The sequence below is a fragment of the Pagrus pagrus genome (genome assembly GCF_965226575.1).
Source record: "Pagrus pagrus genome assembly, chromosome: 2".
NCBI lineage: Eukaryota > Metazoa > Chordata > Actinopteri > Spariformes > Sparidae > Pagrus > Pagrus pagrus.
In genome coordinates this window covers 15,703,234-15,725,587 of record NC_140186.1, presented here as the reverse complement: position 1 = coordinate 15,725,587, position 22,354 = coordinate 15,703,234, and the positions used below count along the sequence as shown (strand labels likewise).

Genomic DNA, 22,354 nt, shown 5'->3' with positions numbered 1-22,354 from the left:
TTTATGGTATGAAAGCCTTTTTGCCTGCTCATAAAACAATTCAGCCCCCAATAACATGCTGTTAATACGTAGAGAATCAGGTGCTTCTATCAATCATAAACACAATGTAATGGCTAATCTCTGCAACCATAACTGGAACACTTTAACCCAGTAGGTTGGCACTGTTAGCCAATAAAATCCTTCTCTTGAACTTCCTTCACAGCGTGCAAACCAGCCCGCTCTTCCCTCCTGAGTTCACAACCTTTGAACCAGGCGAACTCTGGGTCTGAATGGCAGTATAGATTATGCCTCTCGTAACGTTTCCTTCCAAAGCTCTGGTTTCTTAATAACTGAGGCGTCATCTGTAAATCTTTATGCCCTCTGTGATAGAAGGCTGTGATTTGTGTTCGTCATGGTTAATCATCTACCTGTTGCTGCCTTAGTTTTCCTGCTCTCTTTCTCTCTCTCACTCACACACACATTCATATACATACAAACACATGATTACATGTAGCATGTATAAGGTCATAGCTTTCTAAAAGGTGCAGATTTTCAAGAACCTTTTCTCAGATGCACTTAGATGCCAAAAGATCCCATATACACACACAATTCTCATTTTCTTAATATTATGCAATATAAGCAGAGGTGGCAAAAGTGCACACATTATTTACTCAAGTGGAAGCATGAATACTTATAGAATATATATATATATATATATATATATATATATATACACACACATAAATAATCAATAATTCCTCTCAAATGCATAAAAATTGCAAAAAGTTGTCATAAAGTAACAAAGTACAAAGTATTTGTACTTCCCACCATCTGATTTTTGCTTCACTTCTGACACTGAGGGCTGTGATTTCCCATTAGAAAGAAAAACTTCTGCACAACAGTGGTCAGCACTAAGGAAGTCAGGAATATCTCCAAATGGTCAAAAGCAGGAAGTAGGTCAGCCCTCTCTGAGAATATATCAAGTTTTTTAAACACACATATATCCAATAAGGGAGGTTTTTAAAACCAGTCCTGGACTGATCTGAGTATGTCATTCAGAGTGTCAACCTCACAGTTTCACATAGCTTCTTTTTATCACTGAGCAGAACTCCCAAAGTGAATATTGTCCTCCCTTTGTCATCAGTCTGGCGAGATAAGGCTGATAAGAGATGGAGTCATGTTAGCACTTCACACAATAGAAGGAACAGAGGGAGGGCATGCCGAGCTGTGGAAGCAGAGGGAAAGCAACGGAGAAACAAGCAACATTAAGGTTGTTTTAATATCACAGGCTACTGGGAAAATGCGCAATTAAAGGGTAACTCCACCAATTTTACACATTAATGTGTGTTTACAGGTCTTTTGGAGTACTACTGCATACTGTGTGTGGGAAAAGTAGCATAAAGCCTTTTGTGCCTCCAGTGATGTCACTCAGTTGCGGTTGCATTGTGGGTAATGTATGCACCAGGTTTGAAAAGGAAGAGGAATGTGTGGAATAAAAAAGTTGATATCTCTGTTTTTGCTGTCTTGATTTAAACTGACCATAATGAGTCAAATAGTGTAACAGAAGTGCAATGCTAGACCAGTAGACTTTTCAAAACCTGGTACCTACATTACCTACAATGCAACTGTCACTGAGTGACATCACTAGACGCAATTGATGAGATTACATGCAGCTTCCTCTGGAGCCACAAAAGGCTTTATACTATATTTTCACATATGCACTAGTACTCCCCAAGACCTGTTAACACACTTTAATGTGTAAAATTGGTGGAATTGCCCTTTAAGAGCACTTCATCTTTGCTGAGCAGAAACTCTATGTTTTTTTATAATCTAATGTCATCTTGACCTATGTCAACATTCAGCAACTACCGGCTAAATATAGAGGGAGGAAACAACATCCTGTCTTTCCCAACTCTTGCTGTCTTGTTTTCCTTGTTGTCCCGGTTTTGACCTAATTGTCTTCAGTACACAACAACAAATTAATTAATCAATAATGAATTAAATTTATGTGGTATATCAGCTATACATTTTAATGATATTTAAAGCATCCTTCCCTCCCATCAAGCTGACATTTGCATCATTTTCCTGCCTCTGTGGACTAGGTGTGAGCTAGCTTTCAGGTAATTCTAAGCCCTCCAGCCTTGGGCAACTAACAAGTGAACAGGTGTGTGTGTGTGTGTGTGTGTGGGAGAGTGAGATATTGGGTAAAGTCAAATGTGCGTTACCATGGTTGCTTGGCTTAGTAGTGTTTTACCTTTGTTGACCGCCTCAGCTATCTCCATCAAAGTCCAGGCAATCTTGTGACACACAAAAACGCACACACACGTACACACACACTGCCTGCCTAACTAGCACCTGGTTGTTTTTTATTTTGCCTGTTTGCTTACATGACGTTTAGCCTGATAGAAAAAGAGGTTGCTGTTGTAGTCTGCTGTGATTGGTTGCGGCAGTGTTGTACGCAGCGCGGAGATTTGGGGATTTAAAAAGCTGTGGATTTTTCCGTTCTGAATGCTGGCAGTGTTGGAAAATAACACAGTAAGAGGTTTATGCTCGGGAAGCCGATTTCTGATTGTTCTCTGTTCCTTTTATAGGGCTGCAGCCCTTAATGAAGTAGCGCACACACAGAAACACACAAACAGACAAAGCTGCACCCACACACACTCAGGATCAAGAGGTGAGAAGTCCGACGCCCTCTTGTGGTGAGTGTGTGTGCAGCAGGTTCAAGAGTGAGATAGATTAATTTGCACAGCTTTTTGCCACAGTATGGAGTCACTGGGGTCAGATTTTACACAAAATTCCTCATGTAGCTTAACTCCAACTTGAGTGACTTACTTCTGACACACACATTTAATGAGCATGTGACTCAGTCGTACTCAGTGAACTTTGAGCTGGAGGTTTCAGGGTTTACAGCCCTTCATTCTCTCTGATAGGGGTCAGAGGTCAGCAAGGGATCTGCAGAACTCAACAAAACAAGGTTGTAAAACCACTGACAGGGAAGGTGATGTGGGGATTTATAGATGTTGTATTCTCCCTGTTCTGTCCAGGTCTCATTACGAACTTTGGTTTGTTTGTTCAGGAAGTAATCTTGTGTGTGATTGTGCCTGCAAATCAGCCATCTTATGGGTTTTTTTGTTGCTACAGATGTTTTAAATGGCAGCTTCTGGTCTTTAATGTAATTTGATGATTGAAACCTATCTTTTTGCCCTCCTCAGGCCCCAGATCTGATTGGATGGTTTTCTCAGAATGACAGCCGAAGATCCTGCTTCCTCCTCGACCATGAGCAATAACGCTGCCCCCTCCAAACCCTCTGGTGCCTCCCACCACTCTCTTCTTCACGGACAGATCAACATCCCTGAGGGAGTTGCAGGTGCTCCCAATGAGGCTGCACTGGTGGCCCTGATGGAGCGCACCGGCTACACTATGGTCCAAGAAAATGGCCAGCGTAAATATGGCCCTCCTCCTGGTTGGAATGGTGCATCTCCACCACGGGGGTGTGAAATCTTTGTGGGCAAGATCCCACGGGACGTTTATGAGGATGAGCTGGTCCCAGTTTTCGAGTCCGTTGGACGCATCTATGAGATGCGGCTGATGATGGACTTTGATGGGAAGAACCGAGGGTACGCATTTGTGATGTACACGGAGAAACACGAGGCCAAGCGGGCTGTACGCGAGCTCAACAACTATGAAGTGCGGCCCGGACGGCTGCTGGGGGTCTGCTCCTCCGTGGACAACTGCCGTCTTTTCATCGGTGGCATCCCCAAGACCAAAAAGCGTGAGGAGATCCTGGAGGAGGTCTCTAAGGTGACAGAAGGGGTACTAGACGTGATAGTTTATGCCAGTGCTGCAGACAAGATGAAGAACCGAGGCTTTGCCTTTGTAGAGTACGAGTCGCACCGTGCAGCCGCCATGGCGCGCAGGAAGTTGATGCCTGGACGCATTCAGCTTTGGGGCCACCAGATCGCAGTGGACTGGGCTGAGCCGGAGATTGATGTGGATGAAGACGTGATGGAGACAGTGAAGATCCTCTACGTCAGGAATCTTATGATGGAGACCAGTGAGGAGACAATCAGACAGGTAGGACTGGCTGACTGATCAGTTCACAAGTTTCATTATGCTTTTATTGGCTTACTGTTGTCAACCAATCACCCATTTTCTCTGTCAACCAGGTGTTCAGCCAGTGGAATCCTGGATGTGTTGAACGCGTGAAGAAAATCCGTGACTACGCCTTCGTCCACTTTAACTCCCGGGACGATGCCGTCCTGGCCATGGACCACCTCAATGGCACAGAGGTGGAAGGGTCCTGCATCGAGGTGACGCTCGCCAAGCCGGTTGACAAAGAGCAGTACTCAAGACAGAAGGCCTCCAAGGGTGCTTCTGCCACTCCAGAGGCTCCTCAGCAGAGCTATGTTTACCAGTGTGATCCTTACACACTGGCGTACTATGGTTACCCCTACAACACTCTCATTGGACCCAACAGGGACTACTTCGTCAAAGGTTAGAATTCATTCTTTCTGCTTCTGTACCAGTAGCGATCAGTTGCAAAAGCCACAGTGTTTCTCTGAAAGCCATCTGTTTTTGTAAATGTTGGTGGCAGCAGGAACTCCTTTGGCCAATGCACTGCTAAAGATCTCATTTGACATCCAAAAGATGCTATTGTAGGAACATTGACAGACTTGAAGGGTCATGATGACTTAGATATTAATGATTTAATCTTTGATGACAATGCAACTCATTTGCTAAAAGTTTTACGATCTTTAACTTGATGAGGGTTTGTGGCTTAAAATCAGAGTTAAGAGACAAAGACAAAACTAGGTGATGGACCAATGAATGCTAATCCCATTACCTTTAATGATTGATTATATATGGTCTTTGGGTGGTAGCAGGAAAATCTTTTTTGACTTTCAACAATCATTGTGTTTTGGTTTTCTCTCCAAAGGATCCCCAATGATACAGAACAATGGTAATCCCTCACATCCTTATTTCTACTCATTCCTTCAATGAACAATGAGCTTTCTTGCCATGTGACAAACTATACATTTTCTAACACCATCCTTTTCCTGCTGTGCTGTCACCTCCCATTTCATGCTGGGTTATCGCAGAGTTCACTAGAAAGCTGAGAATGTCTCTGAGTACCATTTCTCAGTGCCGTGAACTTGCATAGCCAGATCTGATTTCAGAAAAAGGCCAAACAGGACCCAAAGAACTCCAAAAAGATCCTGTGCTCAACAGATATCGATGAGAAATTCCCAGGACAGTTAGATTTAAATTAATCTTCTTGCTGGCCCAGTTCTGATATCTTGAGACTACCATTTAAAGCTCTAAAACCATCATAAAATCTTGACTTACATGTTTCCCCAGTATAAGTTGCCCTTGCTGCCCAAGTCCTAAACCAAAACCCCTGTCATCATATTACTTTAATTGTATTTTAAGCAGGTACTGTGCGAGGTCGTGGTCGTGCTGCTGCAGGTAATCGTACCCCTGGACCACGGGGGTCGTACCTGGGGGGTTACTCTGCCGGTCGTGGCATCTACAGCCGCTACCATGAGGGCAAGTCCAAGCAGCCTGACAAGCCCTATGAGCTGATGCCCAGTCTGGAGCTCGCTGCCTCTGTCAACCCCGTTGGCATCAAACCTGGCACAAGTCAGTGAGATAGATATATCCATCCATATCCTTGCCCATCTCAAAAGCCTTTATTAAACCTTCCAGCTCGTAATTTACTGTCTCTCTCTCCTGTGTGGTTTGAGGAACACTTTATAAATCAAGATTATGGTTGTTGCTGGATGGTCAGGTGCAAAAGGACTCCCTTTCTCCTCGAATAAAGAAGCAAAGAATAATGGAAAATGTGTCCTTTCTAGCGTGACCAGAAAGTAACTGCCATTTTTCATTCTTTCCTTTTTCCTTAAAAAATTCTTCTTACCGGGTGTTCAGATCAAAATCAGCACTGTGTTAAAAGAAAATAAAGGAATATATTTGATTGGATAATGGCCACCGCAGAAGCCGTTTCATTGTGTTGAGGCTAGAATTGGTTCCATTTAACTGAACGAGGAAGTCACGCAGTGCTGATGTCGGTCTGAACATGGCCTCAGTTATGTGGGGATCAGTCCTTCCACAATCTACTTTTACATATGACTCAACTCCAAACCTTTACTGAAAGGTTGTTGACAGTATCTTGTCTCTTTCTGTCTCAGCTGCTTTAGATATGTTACATTATCACAAAAAATTGTACCTTTTCTATTCACAAAATGAAGTTACTGGATATCAACTCAATCAGTCTTATTCTCTGTAGGAACAGCTGCTTTAGGTATGTTAGTGTTACAACAGTTTCAGTCATGGAAGGAGTTGAAATGCAAAACTAAACGCACAAACTAAAGATTACTCATCTCCTCCTTTCTAATGAGTCCAATCTATTCTAATCACTTAAAGGATAATACCAGTGTTATTTAGGTTTGTGGCCCATCTACACATTAAGTCCATACGATCATTTTGATTTTGCAATGCATGTTGTTTGTAAATTTATTTTTTGACATTTACACTTTTTGTTTTGATTTGTAAATCTGTACATTGTCTACAATGTTACATTTAGGCTGAAATGAGCTGCTGCCCCAGCAAAGAGTGAAATATATGGTGGCTTTTCTCAAAACATTCATTTCCTGGTGGAAAATTACTTTTATTTCTGTTTCCTTGTTTCCTGACAGTAAACAGAAAAAAATGCTATGACATTGATACAAATGAGGTTGAAACCACAACTCTCGTCTCGACTTAAAACAAAAAGTAGTACAGTAGTACAAAACTGTACAAATAAAATGCAAAAACAAAAAAGAGCAACGCTGGTATTATTCTTTAATCTTCAAGTTTATTACTAAACATACTAAACCTACCAGATTATTTGTTTCATCATGAATTTAATATTTGTCATTGTTATTATATTTGGTGACCCAAGGTCCATTCTGTAAAGTGGGGGAACGGGAACGGGAACGATTTGACCCCAATCTTGGGGGTCTCGTTCTTAGTCCCAGTCAGTGTGGAATAACAGGGTCACCGATAGATTGAAAAGACTTTTGTCCATCTGAAACAATGACTGACGTGTTCACTGTGTGTGTGTGTGTGCGTGTGCGTGTGTGTGTGTGTGTGTGTGTGTGTGTGTGTGTGTGTGTGTGTGTGTGTGCGTGTGTGTGTGTGTGTCGGAGCACTGAGGTTAATCCACAGTTGAGCACCATCATAATCCGAATCACACCCCAATGCCAACTTGTGTAGTTTATTATTTTTTCCTTTAATGCCTAAATTGTTTCCTTCAACCTTTCTCTGTCTTGTTTATCCTTCATTGCTTCATCCATCTGTCCTGTAATAGATTACCTTCAGATTAAAGTGTGGCTGTTTCTGTTTGAGCATGGGTGGAAGAATGTGCTTGTCTGTCTACATATTAACCATCTCTTGCTGTACTCTGCTGTTGTCTGCAGTGGTTCGCTCTATTATCCGAGCTCTCATTGTTGTGTCTCTTTATGTGCAGTGGCATTGCCGACCCTGGGTGGGCAGTACCCTGTGTTCAGCACGGCTCCTGCAGCCAAGCTGATGGAGGAGGGGAAGGTGCACACGGTGGAGCACCTTATCAACCCGCTGGCCATGCAACACCCCGAACACACCACTGCTACTGCTGCTGCCACCGTCCTACCTGCGGTCTCTACCCCGCCACCTTTTCAGGTGTGAATTCTGATGTTGGTGTATATGTTTGCACATAAAAAACATAAATTGTCTTTTATTATGGATCCCACTGTTTTTCTTGTAAGATTCACCCTACATGCTGATTGGCCTACGTTTGTCATTTTTGCATCATGAAAGCCTCAATGGCTTCTTGGCCCAGAAGCCCAGTACATCTATCACGTTGTTGGACAGGAGAGAAACAACGGCGAGAAAAGTGGCAGAGTTCAACTGATAGGCACCTTCTTCCTGTCAAAAAATCTTAGAAAGAAAAACTGACAGAGGTTTTCCTTGCCTTGGGCAACAAAAGGGAGGGAGGGAGAATTTACTGTTTAACCACACCACAAATGAGACAAGAATTGGTTTGTGAATAAACAGCCTGAAGCAGAGCTGATAAACTGGATTGTGAGCTGTAGTAAACACACCAACCTCTTCAGCTCATGCAGCTGCAGTGTCTCAGGGTTAGTTAGGCAAAGCTCATTAATTGCTACACCATGCATTAATAGTTTGAGTCAAACGTAGGGAGCGTAACCAACAAAGGCAATCTATCAGAAGTGGCGTAGGGCGGGTCTTGCAAGAAAACCAGTGGGATCCATAGTACCGCATCTCAGTGTATGCCATTTTCACTTACAAATAGCATAAATCTTTGTATTGGCAACAAAAAGAGCTATTTCTCTTTATTTTACAGCATATTTCTATCTATGTCAAGTGGTGTGGCTCCATATATTTACCATCTGTGAAATTTTTTTTCCATTTTCTATTGATTGACTTCGATTGAACACGTTCTAATTAGGACTAAAAGGATTCATGTTTTCTTATAGGAGAGTTTTAATTTGTCCATGCTTACTAAAGAAAAGGTAAATAGGTTGTATGTTAGCAAGCAATGTAACATTAGTGTCATGTCTTGTGTTGTTAGGTACAGTTGCCATGAATGGAGCAAAAATGAGCAAAAATAACCATTTTTTGTTTGAGGCTTTAAAAATGATTATTTCTACTGTAAAGTTTGGCATTTTATTACAGGGAGCCAGCCTCAAGTGGCCATTTGAGGAACAGCAGTTTTGGGCTTAATTTTTTCAGCCCCTGGAGGTTGCCACTTGTTAAGGACACGCTTTAGAAATTGTCTTATTCACTATATTCCTTCTCCTCCATTTACCAGGGCCGTCCAATCACTCCCGTCTATGCCATGGCCCACAATGTACAGCGTATCCCAGCAGCTGGTGGCCTGTATGGAGGTGGATACGTCCCCATCACAAACTACGCTGCCAACACAGCAGCTCTGGCCGCTCTGCAGAAGAATGCAGCGGTGGCGGCTGCAGCATATGGGGGATACGCAGGCTATGCGGTGCCACAGGCCTTTCCCGCCACAGCCTTCCAGCTGCCCATCCACGATGTCTACCAGACATATTAATGTGAGGATGGGACCACGTGACTGAACGACCACCGCAGTCTGTCCCATCACTTGAACTTGTGAACATCCAAAAGCTCGAAAGGAATGTCGTTTGAATGATATTAAGAAAACAGACAGTGAAACAATGACAACCTGACATCTCATATCAGCCTCAGTGTATCCTGGACCCAAGGCAACCACATGACAGGCTTAATTATGCAGCATCACTGTAAATTAGAGCACACATAGAGGACAGTCCACTCACTGAGGAAACTAACCCGTATGCGGTGACAGTCAGCGCCCCTAACAACAAGCATTACTCACATATCTCTCTTTCTCTTTCTCTCTCTTCTATACACTGAAGGTACATTCAAGTATTTATGAAGAGAAGATACATATTTAAGGTTTATTCTCTGTAGGTTTGTCATTATTGGGGCGGTATTTGTTCTCTGAAGCAGCAAAGATAGACCTTTACATCATGTCTACAAGAAAGAAAAGTTCATTTAAAGCAAGTAAAAGTACAACAGGAACTACTGACAGGAGAGGATACCACTGAAGACAACTGTTTTTGGATATACTAATGTTTTTTTCTAGTATTTTTTTTCCATTAATATAGTATTGTAGCCAATTCTATGTGCTGTAGGTGATGCTGTCCGTCCATGCTGGTTGAATGTGTATGTTCCAAACATGCCCATTTGGTACTTTTTGGTTTATTTAGTTTTATTTGTGTTTTAAATGAAGGTTCTAAGTGTCGTGTTCTTTTGCCTATATTTAGCTTTTTTTTCCTCCTCCTTAACTTGGAAACATAGCATGTTTTGTTTGAAGAAAAGTTGCCAGCTAAATAATATTATTGTGCCAGGTTTGTTGGGGAAGAAATGCTAGTGAAAGAAAACTGGAAAGGCAACATGGTTTATCTATAAGTCTGACAGACGGCGACATCATGAACATGGAGATATTTCCTATCCTCAGAAAATGCGCTGACAGGGCACTAAGACTGAACAGATGTTAGTTGTTTTGTTTCTCATTTATGCATATCTTTATTATTGTTTTTTGTAAATTGCTTGACTTTTGAAAGGTGAACAAATATGGACAGGAATGAGAGACATTTATCTATATGGACTGGAGCACTAAAGAGCTCCTGTATTTGCCAACGCTAACCAAAAAAAAAACTAAGGCTACAAACACTCCAGTCTCATGATATTAGAAAGATTGTGCCTGACTACAGTGCCTTACATCTGCATAATGTATGTGCTACCCCGTGCTTGTCACTGTGCCTTTCATTACAAAGTGAATGGAGTTTTCTGCATTCATATTTCCATTGCACCAAATTTGTGGTATGACTGTATCGTGGTGAGACGAGTAGGTTTTAGTCTCTGCAGTCGGATGTGACAAGGCTACCTCTCCTGCAGTAACACTCCATAGACATTGTCTCCTCTTTATTTCTCGTCCTCCAAACTGTGCTTTTGACCGAGGTGCACTTAAAACGTATTTATAAAAGGCAAGAGATTGCGACTTTCAGATGAAGAGATGTTCACATGTGAACTGGGCTCTTTTCAATGCCTGTGTCTGTGACCGAGTTTTTCCTAAAACATAAAATAACCCTGATGAATGTTTAGAAGGCACTTTTTAAACTCTGAAAACAAGTGTAATACTGGACTGGGAATCACTGGAGCAATACCTCATTCTGAAATATAAAAGTAGCCATGCACACAAACTTAACGGATGCAAACTGATCATGAAGTCACACTCCACAGCCATCTTTATATGAGAGCATGTATTTGTAAAGCAGTTCTGGTAGTCCTTTTTTTAAAAATCTCTGCATATTTTCTCATTTTTGCTGCATTTTAAACAACATGATGCGTTTGACTTGACGATGGCCTGTATTTTGAGAAAAATGAAAAGATTGATTATCCACAAACAAGTCTCATTTCACTCCATCATCTCCATTTTGCTACTGCTTTTATTATTTTCTTGTATGATGACAATACGTCAGGATATATTTAATATATGCATTACATGTGTTGTGTATGAAGTAAGAAGAAAAGGTATAATATATTCTAAAACATATTTCTTTTCTTTATTTACACATTGTTTAGGGATTTAAAAAGTCAGAGTAACAAAAGTAGAAAAAAATATGTTTTCCTTTTTGCCAAAGTGTCCAATAGTTTTTAAAGAATTCAAGGTTATTGTGTTTTTGTTATGTGTAATATTCTGTTTGCTATTTTGAACTGGATTCTGTGTTTTGAGTGGGAACAAGAAGAGCTACTTTTTTATCCGCTTCAACAGCAAAAAGACTAAAACTGGATTATCATGTGTGTTGAGCTGCTGGTTTTGCAACTGCATATGTCAGTAACAGCCATCCAAATGTCACCTTCTGCTTGTTTCCCACTCATTACACATGCTTTGTTTTCTTTTGCCTGCATTTCACCCACACTGCAGCAGCAGGATGAAGTCCTTCTGCTCCTTGTGTCAGTGGTGTGGAGCCATGTATGCCTAGTTTAACATAGGTGTTACCATTTAAACTCTTGCTAGTGTGTGCCTTATTGCCAAGATGTGCCCTTTGCTATGCCTTTGTAGACCTATGCAGACTGTTTTCTATCTGAAGGTTTGTTTAAAAAAAAAAAAAAGAAGCTTGTTCGGTCTTGTTATATTTATAGTGATAAAGTAGATAAATAAAGCATTTTCAAAAGGATGCAATGCTGTTTTTCATTTTGTTTGTCTACATGTTCAAGCACACCTTCTTAACTATGTCAGCTAGCCTTAGTTTTAGATTAAACCACATAACCGTAAAAAGTGCAGAAGGGGTCAGACGTTTCTTGACTTTAACTCCGACCTCTGTGAATGGAAACCCATCCCTGACCTCATACATCAGCAACTATTAGGCAATGTGTCACGATGGAGAGAGAGAGAGAGAGAGCGCAGTGTTTTGAGAATGTTTCATAAACTTCTCCGTCAACTTTACTCCAGAAACATGTTGTACCCTGGCGAGGAGCTCAGTGAGGCCTTTCAGAACATTAGTAGCCCTCATCGTTCAGAGCAACATGAGGAGGAGGAGGAGGGCAGTCACAGGTACATGGAGTTTTTATAGTGTATCCACCTGCCAGACAGCAGTTTAACCATCAAAGTATTGAGACATGTTACAGAAAAAAACAATCAGCTTAACTGTTGGAATGTAACTAAGTACATTTACTGTGTTTGAGAATTATTTTGAGGTACTTGCACTTGAGTATTTCCATTTTCTGCCACTTTATACTTCCACTCCACAATTTGGATGCTACTTTTGTACAATTAAACTCTATTACATTCATTTGATAACTTCAGTTACTAGTAATTTTGCAGATTTTATGCTGTGGCAATTGGATTTAAAAAGAAAAACAAACTGATTTTGATCATCAGAAAAATGACCCATAGAGTATAAACATACATGTGAATACATGAATAATTTACTTCTGCTTTTGATACTTAAGTACATTTAATATCAGACACTTTAAGTCCAGTCATCAGTCACTCAAGTACTTAAGTACAATTTTGAGGGACTTTACTTTGACTTTATCTGACAGCTTTACTACATCACAGATTCAGATTAATTATGCAAACCAGCAGTATATAAAGTATTTAAAAGCCAACCTTTACTTGCTGCAACATTACAGTGATGTACATGTAAAGTACAATTCTGATACAAGACTTTTACTTGTGCCTTACTTGTGTCATCAGTATGTCATGTTTTGGGAGCATGAACTCTCTTGTTGGTGCGTGCACTCCTCTTCTCTGCTGTTTGTGTACATGCATGCAGTGATCATCACTCTATTTGTTCATAGAATTGACATAACTGACATTTGCTTGAATTTTGCCATTCATGTATGTTAGTAAGTGATCAGCTGAGGACAGTAAAATGCTTAATTTACTGCCCCATTATCTGCTTTTACTAATAAAACAAATATTGGTATTCGTATCAATAGTGTTACTTCTGGCCCTAGTAGGGTCAAAACCCACTTTTGTGGGTTTGCCCTTCCCATCAAGTACAATCCCTCATGGTGGTTTGTGTAAGCTAGATAAAACCTTTACAATCTCAGTCAGGCATGAAGCAACGGTATGTTAATTTCTCAGAAATATTATCTTTAACACCACACCTGCTTTATCACACTGACCGATAAAAGGAGAAGAATTTTAACCAAGTTAACTTCATTCTGTCAGAGATGAACTATGAACTATATATTTAAGACAATATTGCCATCTGGTGGTAAACGAGGCCCATCAGAACAGCCTGCAGCAGAGCTGTACAGCTCTGACCACACAGTGCAGGGTTTTCACTGGCAGCCATGTTAGCTTCACTGTCATCAGGGACACAGAATATTGTAGGAAATAAATCATAATTCATCTTACTTGAGGTTAAAATATGAATTCAACATATGCAAGAAGAAGATATGACCATACACTCTGAGTGTTGAGTGAAATATTGTAATTTATTAATTTATTTAGCACTTAACACAAAACATATTGCAGGCTGGGCAGTACACTGAAAACATTTCAATCATTTCACCTGTTTGTCAGGGGAAATATTCTGCATGTGTGGATTATTTTTAGATAATTACATTAATATTGTATTATTTGTTGTTACAGGAGAAAAAAAATCCATCGCTAATCATACACAAAATCTTTATATTCCTCATGTTTTCTCCTAAAGTGATAAAAGCATGTCAAAAGAGATAGAAATATCCTTAAAATAAAGTCCGAGCTGTGGTGCTTCAATGCAAACTACAGTTCCCATGATGCCCCAGCAGTCAGCCGTGTGCACGGTGCCTTCGCACGGCTGATGCTTTCTCCGCAGATTTATAAACACTGCGGATCGGCCGACTCCATCTGCCGGAGGCACGGAGGGAAATCCAAACAGTTTGTGCAGCTGCTAAAATGCGTTGCCGCTCCTGAACGTAACCTCGGTTTATATTTGGCTTAAAGGAGACGCAACAAAGCGCACAAAATGGTTGCGCTCCAGGCCCGGGCGAATAAGTAGGTTTACTATAGCTTTAAGAAGGCGAAAATAGTGTCTGCTTCTTTAAAATGATATCGGTTTATTGCTGAATAGATAATTAAGAAAAGTTTTCAATGTCTAATCAATAAATGTATGCATTTAATTTGCGACGAAACCAGCGCATTGACAGAAAATGCCCCACTGTTGGATAAAGGCCGCTTGCAATCAAAACGTCTTTTAACCAGATGTGGTCCGTTTTTCCGCACATCGCTACTAAACCTGCTTGACTTTAAGCGGATTTTGAGGTAGGCTGAAGTGTCCTCACGGTGATGGAAGCGGCCGGCGACCGAGCAGAGGATGTAAATAAAGGCGGAGAGCCGGCGGAGGACAAGGCCGCAGAGCAGACCCCGGCCACCAGTTCGAACGTTACCCCGCGGAGGGGGCTGAGGGAGCGCGGCGCGGGCCGCCCGAGGTCCGGCGTCTCCGCATCCCTAACGGACGTTAACGGAGCGGCGTCGAGCCCGCAGAGCTCAGGACGGGTTTTAAGAGACAGGTCAACGAGGGCAGTACCGGCCTGGCTGAAGGACAGCAAGAGCGACGACGACGAGGACGAACCGAGCCCGGACACCGGTGCGACCAAGCGGAGGAAAGTTTCCAACTCGAGGCGGAAGAAAAATTCCGAATCAGCGGGTTCGGCTGAGGCTGGAGGGGGGGTCGCAGGTGACAGCCTTCAAGGCACAGAGTAAGTTTGTAAGAGAGCAGTCCGAGCCGCACATTTGTTTACATCGAGCCTGTCAAGACTTTTTACATGTGTGTTTATGTCGGAGGGGTCAGTTCCTGTCAAAAGCACGCCTTCAGCATAGCTCGTCCCCTTTCTTCAGCTCCGCATGGGGAGGGTGGAGTAACACTTACCTGGGTCTACAGATTGTCATATTTATATTCAGTGCTACCGCTTTTAAATGCATTGTTTTCTGTGGAGTTATGTTGGCTGTGCCTTTTGCAGGTAGAGAAAAAGTAATCTCAGCGTTTTTGTCTCCTTTTTCCAGCTCAGATGACCAAAAGAAACCTGCCACGGATGCTCAAGGTGATCAGTCTTTGACATGCCTACATCTGATTCAATATAATATGTGGATGGAAGCAGATGATGTGTACATTGGTTTATGTGTGTGTTGTGTCTACATATGCCTGCACCACACACTTCATGGCACACAGTATGTTTGATGGCATGCCTCTGCTCCATCACTCCAGCTCTTCCCTCCAGACGCCCCCCAGCCCAGACTCGTGCCAAGCCCCCGTCTGGCAGGGCTGGCCGCGGCTCTGCCAAGCCTGTGTGTAAGACCGAACCTGGAATGGATAATCCAGCTGGTGAGCAACCTGTTGACAGTGAGCGAGACAGTGGTTCGGCATGTGGGCCTGTGATTCAGGCAGAAGCACTGAGGCTTCGGGATGTTATTTATTCTATTAAAACCCTTCGGTGACATTTTATTTAATTGATATGTGCTGGTTGCAATTATGGATATTCAGTGTAACTAATGGGATCAGTGCTGTCTGGTTAGGCCCTTCTACTTCGAATAACTCCCTTGCAGCAGACTGAAATTAAATGCTTCTGTGTTTTATCTATTTCGCCCAATTTTATACAAGTTTGCACATCATCTAAACTGGTTTCTTTCTCTGTTTGTCTGCAGCAGTGGAAGGAGAGTTAAACAGTAAAGAGAAGTGTGACATGTAAGTATATTTTTGTTCCTTTGGGTAAAACACAATATGAACGTTGTAAGCAAGTCATATACTTTTACAAAATGTTAAATATATGGTTAAGGTATAAATTAAAGAATCATGTGAACTGACCCTACTGATTGATGTGATGGGATCATGTTGGATTTTATCAACAGTTTATCTTTGACGCAGTCAGATCAGATCAGGTTGGTTTATACTTACTTGTTCTGACTCTGTGGGGTTCTGCAGTAACATTTTTTAAAAATGTCATAAAAAACATGCTTAGTTTTAACAAAGGAGGCTGCTAGAGGGCTAGAGAGGTTACATAACATTTCTGTATATCTTCAGCACCATCTTGTTCTGTTATTTATGGCCCCCTGTGCTCATGTTTTTAAAGTATACTGTCTTAAGCCCTTTTCTCACCGGACTAGTATTGCCCAGAGACCTTAACAAATGTGTAATAGTTATGCAGGACGTCTGTGACCTTAATCTTGGGCAAATCTGCCATGTCTGTATTTGTAAAGTAAAAATTCCACCACATATAACAACCATATTTTGCCAAACACAGAGGTCATGTGATAATAATAGTCCTTTTCTATTTATTTTTAAACATCTGTTGTAAGCTTGTAAGTAGTAGTCAGCAGCTGTGTTGCGAGTACGAGATACTGATGTTAAAATGAGTGACAGAAGGGAACAAATGGTTTTCATTTACTTGATTTGAATGAGCTGTAAATGTGTATTTATGCTTGCAAAACAACTCTAAACTATGTTAATATTGTGGCTGCTGAAGAACAGATACTTTGCCTCTGAAAGTGGAAAGTTGTTAAACAGAGCCTTGACCTCATGTCAAGGAGATAATGTCAGTAAATCCAAGTAAAATGCAAACTTTGTTTATCCCATGCAAATGCACCAGACCACATACAAATGTGGCAACCTTATTTCTAAATCACACGTGGTTCCCTGGTAATACTAGTCCAGTGCCAATAGGGCTTTACTTGTAAATTGGGAGAGTGTGACTAAGTTAGTTTCGTGCTGTGTTTGATGACGGCTGTGTTTCTGCTGTCTCAGTAAAAAGAAAGAGAAGGAAAACGAGGATGTTGTTGAGCCAGTCTTGGATGATGAAGACCCTCCATTTCAGGATGACCCAAACGACCGCAACTACCAGCCGCGGAGTCAGAGGTATAATTATCTCAAGTGCGTCAACTTGACCCTGAGCACAAGAGGGGAATTCTGTTTCAAGTGATTTGTTGTTTTGCTTTCAGTGGCGCAGAGGAGGAAGAGGCCCTCAGCAGTGATGAAGACGTTCCTTTTAGAGACGATCTAAATGACCAGAGCTATGACCCGAAAGCTGAAAGGTTTGTTTCTCTGACATGATCAGAAATGGCGCCCCACTTTTTGTTTACTAACTGGATATCTCTCTGTTTCTGTCTTAGGGATGTCCCTAAACCAAAGCGCAGAGCTCCTCCTAAACAGAAGGAGAAGAAAGAGAAAGAAAAGGCACCTAAAAAAGAGAAAGAGGTCGCTGAGATAAAGATAGAAGGTTTGGACAATGTGGAGAGTGTGGAAGAGGAAGTGAAGCTAGAAGAAGAAATGGTGGAGGACCCGGATGGACCCAGGAAGTAAGCACAGCACCAATTAATGTGTGACAAAGTATATGTTGGATAGATTCATGTTGCATGTGTGTTTAATGAGCCACAGTTGGACCTTTTACTCTTTTTCCAAACGGCTTCTAATTCACTACATGTTAGAATGAGCCTTTTTTCCTGATTTGCATTAATCATATTTGGTTTATTTAAGGAGAGGTCGGCGGAAAAAAGACGATAAAACCCCAAGGCTGCCAAAGAGAAGGTGACGTTGATATCTGTTTTATTTAATATTTGGTTTCAGTGTTGTGACAGTGCAATGACACATGCTTCACCCACACAGGAAGAAGCCCCCGGTGCAGTATGTGCGCTGTGAAATGGAAGGATGTGGGACAGTCCTGGCTCATCCTCGTTACCTGCAGGTCAGTCTCAGCAACGACACAATCCCAGTGAGGGCTGTCGTCAGCTGCCGCAATAAAAATGTGTCTGGGAATTGATTCTGTATGCATCATAAAGAGGTTAGGACTGCTACAAGCATCCTGATTTAATTTCAGATACTATTTAATTTTATAATTTGACCAAACATTCCTAATTAGTAGGGTTGCAGCTAAGATTTATTTTAATTATCATTTACTCTGCTAATTGTTTTCACAATTTGTTTAACCGTTTAGTCTTTATTATGATAAAAAAAAGATGTGAAAAATGCTCATCAGAGAGACGTCTTCAGAATGTTTCTTTTATCCAACCAACAGTCCAAATCAAAAGACTCTTCGTTTACTATCATAAAAGACAAATGTTTGAGATATTTGCTTGAAAAATTACTTAAATTATGTATCGATTTATGAAAATAGTCTGTTTCAATCGAGTAGTCGACTAATCTTTGTAGCCTTATTGTCAATGCTGATAACTCCACTAAAGGTGAAGTCTCACAGGTTCCCACAAAATGTCATGCAAACCTAAATCAGAATCAGAATCAGTATTCCTTTATTGTCCCACAACGGGGAAATTTGTTTGCCACAGCAGCCAAAGGACAGAATATTTACAAAAAACAATAGCCAAAAATTAACAATATAAATTAAAAAGGTAAGAAATAGAATAGACTTGTAGAAATTAACAGCAGTTAATTTTAATTTACAATATAAATAATAAATATGGGTATTTAGAACATTGACAGTACAGAGTGAGGTCTATTGGGAGCAGTGCTGATTGTAGACTCTGACAGCAGCAGGAAGAAAGGACCTGCGATACCTCTCCTTCACACACTTAGGGTGTATCAGTCTGTTGCTGAAGGAGCTGCCCAGTGCTGTGAAAGTGACCTGCAGGGGGTGGGACTCCTTCACCAGCAGTGATGACAGCTTGTCCATCATCCTGCTCTCTCCTACCACCTGCACTGGGTCAAGAGGGTATCCCAGGATGGATGGATCCCTGCATTCACATAATGTCTGACCGCGACCATACAGTGACAACTTTTACTCTCCTTGCCATCCCATCCAACTGATGCTAATATACTGTTTTGCATTTTATCTGTTTTCCATGCCAGCACCATATAAAGTATCAGCACTTGCTTAAGAAGAAGTACGTCTGTCCTCACCCGTCTTGTGGGAGGCTTTTCCGCCTACAGAAGCAGCTGCTGCGACATGCGAAGCACCACACAGGTACATATGCAGCGCATACAGAAAAAAGGCATTGGGTTTGATCTGTCTGACAAATTTTGTCATAATTAATATTAAATTATATGGAGAACACTTCTATATTTGTGTGTTTTGTGGTTCTAGACCAGAGGGACTACATCTGTGAGTTCTGTGCTCGTGCCTTCAAGAGCTCCCACAACCTGGCTGTGCACCGCATGATTCACACGGGAGAGAAGCCCCTACAGTTAGTACTTTGTATTAGAAGTCTTTGTTGGGACATTTTTTAATTATCCTAAATTTTCCGAGATGACTTCAGTGCATTGTCTCTCACTTTCCCCCCCCACAGGTGTGAAATCTGTGGCTTCACGTGTCGTCAAAAGGCGTCTCTCAACTGGCACATGAAGAAGCACGATGCCGATGCCACTTATCAGTTCTCCTGCCCAATTTGTGGCAAGAAGTTTGAGAAGAAGGACTGTGTGGTGGCCCACAAGGCCAAGAGCCACCCTGAGGTGCTAATAGCTGAGGCACTGGCAGCCAACGCTGGCGCCCTCATCACAACCCCCGCCTCCCTGCTGGAGCTTTCAGGAAACCCCATGCAAACAGAGGTCACTGCCCTGGACGTGAGCCAAATAGGGCAGGATGGGCAGGTGGATCAGCTGAGCCAGGAAGGGCAAGTCGGGCAGCAAGTGGCTCAGGTGTCCCAGATGGCCCATGTGTCCCAACAAGTGAGTCACCAGGTGGTTTTACTGGGACAAGACCAGAGCCTCCATACCATGCAGGTGCCAGTGACGATCGCCCTGTCCCCCCTTGACCCCCCTTCACCTGCTGACAACCACCAGCAGCAGACTCACCTCCAGCTCCAGATGCCCGTCCAGTTCGTGCAGGCCGCTCAGCAGTCACAACTGACCCTCCATTCCAGCTCCGTGGTGACCCAACATCAACCCCAGCTCCAGTCTCTGCAGTCGTATTCCTCCCAGCAGCAGAGCCAGGGCCAGACACAGATCCTCCAAATGACCTTCCAGCCGGTCAGCCAGTCTCAGACCCACATTCAGCAGATCCCCATCCTAGCCACTTCTCAGCAGCTTCAGACCCTACAGACGGCCGCCCCAAGCCCCGCTCTCCTGTCCCCCTCCCATCCCCAGTCCCAGGATCCAGCTTCCACCAACGGGGACAGCTTTATTCTGGACAATCCCGTGCTCTCGTCTTCCTCTCAGTCGATCAGCTCCCTTCAGCAGACAGAAGCTTTGGGGGAGGACGGTGTGGTGTGGGAGCAGACGGGACAGGGGGAAGTTCTGTCGGACGGCTCTGAGAGGCATGTGCAGCAGGCCCTCATGTAAAACACAAACCAGAAATAGAGGCAGATTTTGTCATCCGTGACCTAATATACTGTAATGCAATGTTTGAGGTAAATGTAGGATCACCAATATATTAAGTACTGTTCACTCATAGTCATATTTGGTAGCTTTTTAGAATATCTGTATCAGGGAAAGATATGTATGTGTCTGTATGTGTAAGTCGTTGCCTTTGTACATAACAGTCCTGTAACTAGCCTTTTATGTGTGTGTGCGCGCGTGTGTGTGTGTGTGTGTGTGTGTGTGTGTGTGTGTGTTGATGCTGAGGTTGTGTCGCAAAGCTGTTGCTATTATGCAATAATATAGCATACCTCTTAGTAATATACAGCACATTAAATGCCTAGTGTGTGGCATCAAGGTTCCTACTGGAATAAATCAACTGTTTTCTATTATGAATTAACACCAAATACACATTAGAAAGCTGTAAATGTCAGTTTAAATGAATAGGCAGCTATTTTTTCATTTATTGTCTAGATCTACTGTAAAGCCTTTATTTGAAAAGGTTAAAAGATATAACAGAAAATGATTTAAAGTCACACAAAAAAATCTGCAAAGGTGTAGACAAAAAAAGACACTTCACAAGCCTGTAAAAAGTCACAAAATATGCATATTTTAGCATTTTTTGCAGCGTCATGAATCTGTTTCGATGACATCTGTGCAGTAGTGTTGTCGAAAATATCGATACATAATCAAATCTGAATATTTGAAACTTTTTCATTCCCTCCTCCAGAAATAAATTAACTTAGATGCTGATGCTCTTAACACATAGTACACATGCCTTGCCTTATTTATCTTTTAGTGAAAAACTAAAATTTTATGCCCTCAATTTTGTGTCAGTTTTTCCCCGTGGTACCAAGTATCGATATTTTTAAAGGTATTGTATCAAAGTTGCAAATTCCAGTATCGCGACAGCACTACTATGCAAATGTCTGTTAAGCTTGGCTGCTTGTAGACTTTAAGAGTAACACCCCTATAACGTATGTACTTATTAAAAAGTTCTCGGTTATTTTAGGCAGCCAGAAGGTGACCGTGGACGTTGTAAATCACATTTGAATCCATAAAATAACAGTATAGCACAGTCACTGAAATAGTAGAACTCAGATTTTGTCAATAACCTTTCTAAGTGTAACGTAATTTAATAAGCAAAGCTATGTAGAGACCTTGGAAACATACGTATGTCAATACTAAATCTGCACCTCTCTGATTTGTGGTTTAGGATGTGTGGTAGAGCAAACACAAAAACTGTTCATTTATATAATGTAAATAAACGTCTTAACATTTATGCAAAGTGTATTCACTGACAGAGAACGTTATTGTGTGGGGATAACCAAAACAACCACACAGATGTTTTTTCTCTTCAACTGGGGATCCCGATGTCCCCCTGAAGGCCTTCAACCCTGAATCCTCATGGACTTAGTTGAAGCTCCTAGTAAGTATTTGAGTGAGAGACGTTGCAAGGGAACAGAATGGTATAATATGACTGGGACGACATTTAACTATCTCTTGTGTGTTTGCAACCTTTTATTTTACGTTTGAAAATTAATACAAAACAAAACACAGGAGTGCACGTCCACAATAGAAACACATTCAGTCAGAGGTTTCAGGGAAAAGTTTCATAATGTTTTAAAAGTTTATTGCTTTTGTGTTTAAAAACAAACAAATGTTAAAAAAAAAGAGCCTTAACTAAAATTATCAACAGAATGTGGAGGAGTAACAGTTCAGTGTTATGGCATCTATTTATTGTGTTGCAATAGTTACCATACTAACCAGCTGGCCCCAGCCCGTACAGGTTCAAAGCTCCTGTACTGATGTAAACACCAACACTTCCCCTGGTTTCTCTGCTTGGCTAACAGCAGCTACAGTTAGCAGCAGATAGCGAATACTCTGGTCCTATGCTGCCCCCCTATTTGTTGTAAGAATTCAACAAGTGACCGATTCTTACATATTGCACCTTTAATAAACAGTAATTTAAGTAGAGAGTCAGTTCGGGAGAAAATAACAGGTCTTCGGTAATGATTTTCAACATTTCCATTTGTGACGCACAA

At 41.8% G+C, this 22,354-nt stretch overlaps 2 protein-coding genes across 10 annotated transcripts in view; both read left to right on the top strand.

Annotated features, from left to right (window-relative positions):
- rbm47 (RNA binding motif protein 47) overlaps window positions 1–11,753 on the top strand; it is a 35,643-nt gene extending 23,890 nt beyond the window's left edge. For 5 of the 8 annotated variants that reach the window (XM_084376438.1, XM_084376436.1, XM_084376437.1 and 2 more), the window contains 6 exons: window positions 3,192–4,053; window positions 4,146–4,473; window positions 4,916–4,939; window positions 5,410–5,619; window positions 7,487–7,677; window positions 8,831–11,753. In XM_084376438.1, coding sequence (XP_084232564.1) covers window positions 3,223–4,053; window positions 4,146–4,473; window positions 4,916–4,939; window positions 5,410–5,619; window positions 7,487–7,677; window positions 8,831–9,082 — 1,836 coding nt within the window. In that variant the 5' untranslated portion in view covers window positions 3,192–3,222 and the 3' untranslated portion in view covers window positions 9,083–11,753. The remainder of the gene's footprint in view (window positions 1–3,191; window positions 4,054–4,145; window positions 4,474–4,915; window positions 4,940–5,409; window positions 5,620–7,486; window positions 7,678–8,830) is intronic. The other 3 variants (XM_084376441.1, XM_084376442.1, XM_084376443.1) reach the window with 3 other exon arrangements.
- A 2,029-nt stretch (window positions 11,754–13,782) lies between these two features.
- zfp91 (ZFP91 zinc finger protein, atypical E3 ubiquitin ligase) lies at window positions 13,783–21,591 on the top strand. Of its 2 annotated transcripts, none has more exons than XM_084381936.1 (12): window positions 13,783–14,772; window positions 15,077–15,114; window positions 15,279–15,395; window positions 15,719–15,755; window positions 16,812–16,922; window positions 17,006–17,098; window positions 17,177–17,362; window positions 17,541–17,591; window positions 17,670–17,748; window positions 18,867–18,981; window positions 19,102–19,201; window positions 19,304–21,591. In XM_084381936.1, exons 1-12 carry the CDS (start codon window positions 14,360–14,362, stop codon window positions 20,292–20,294), a joined length of 2,331 nt encoding a protein of 776 aa, XP_084238062.1. In that variant the 5' UTR covers window positions 13,783–14,359; the 3' UTR covers window positions 20,295–21,591. The 2 variants fall into 2 exon arrangements, with proteins under 2 accessions (XP_084238062.1, XP_084238061.1); XM_084381935.1 differs by having other exon boundaries at window positions 13,784–14,772; window positions 15,716–15,755.
- The last annotated feature ends 763 nt before the right edge of the window (window positions 21,592–22,354 follow it).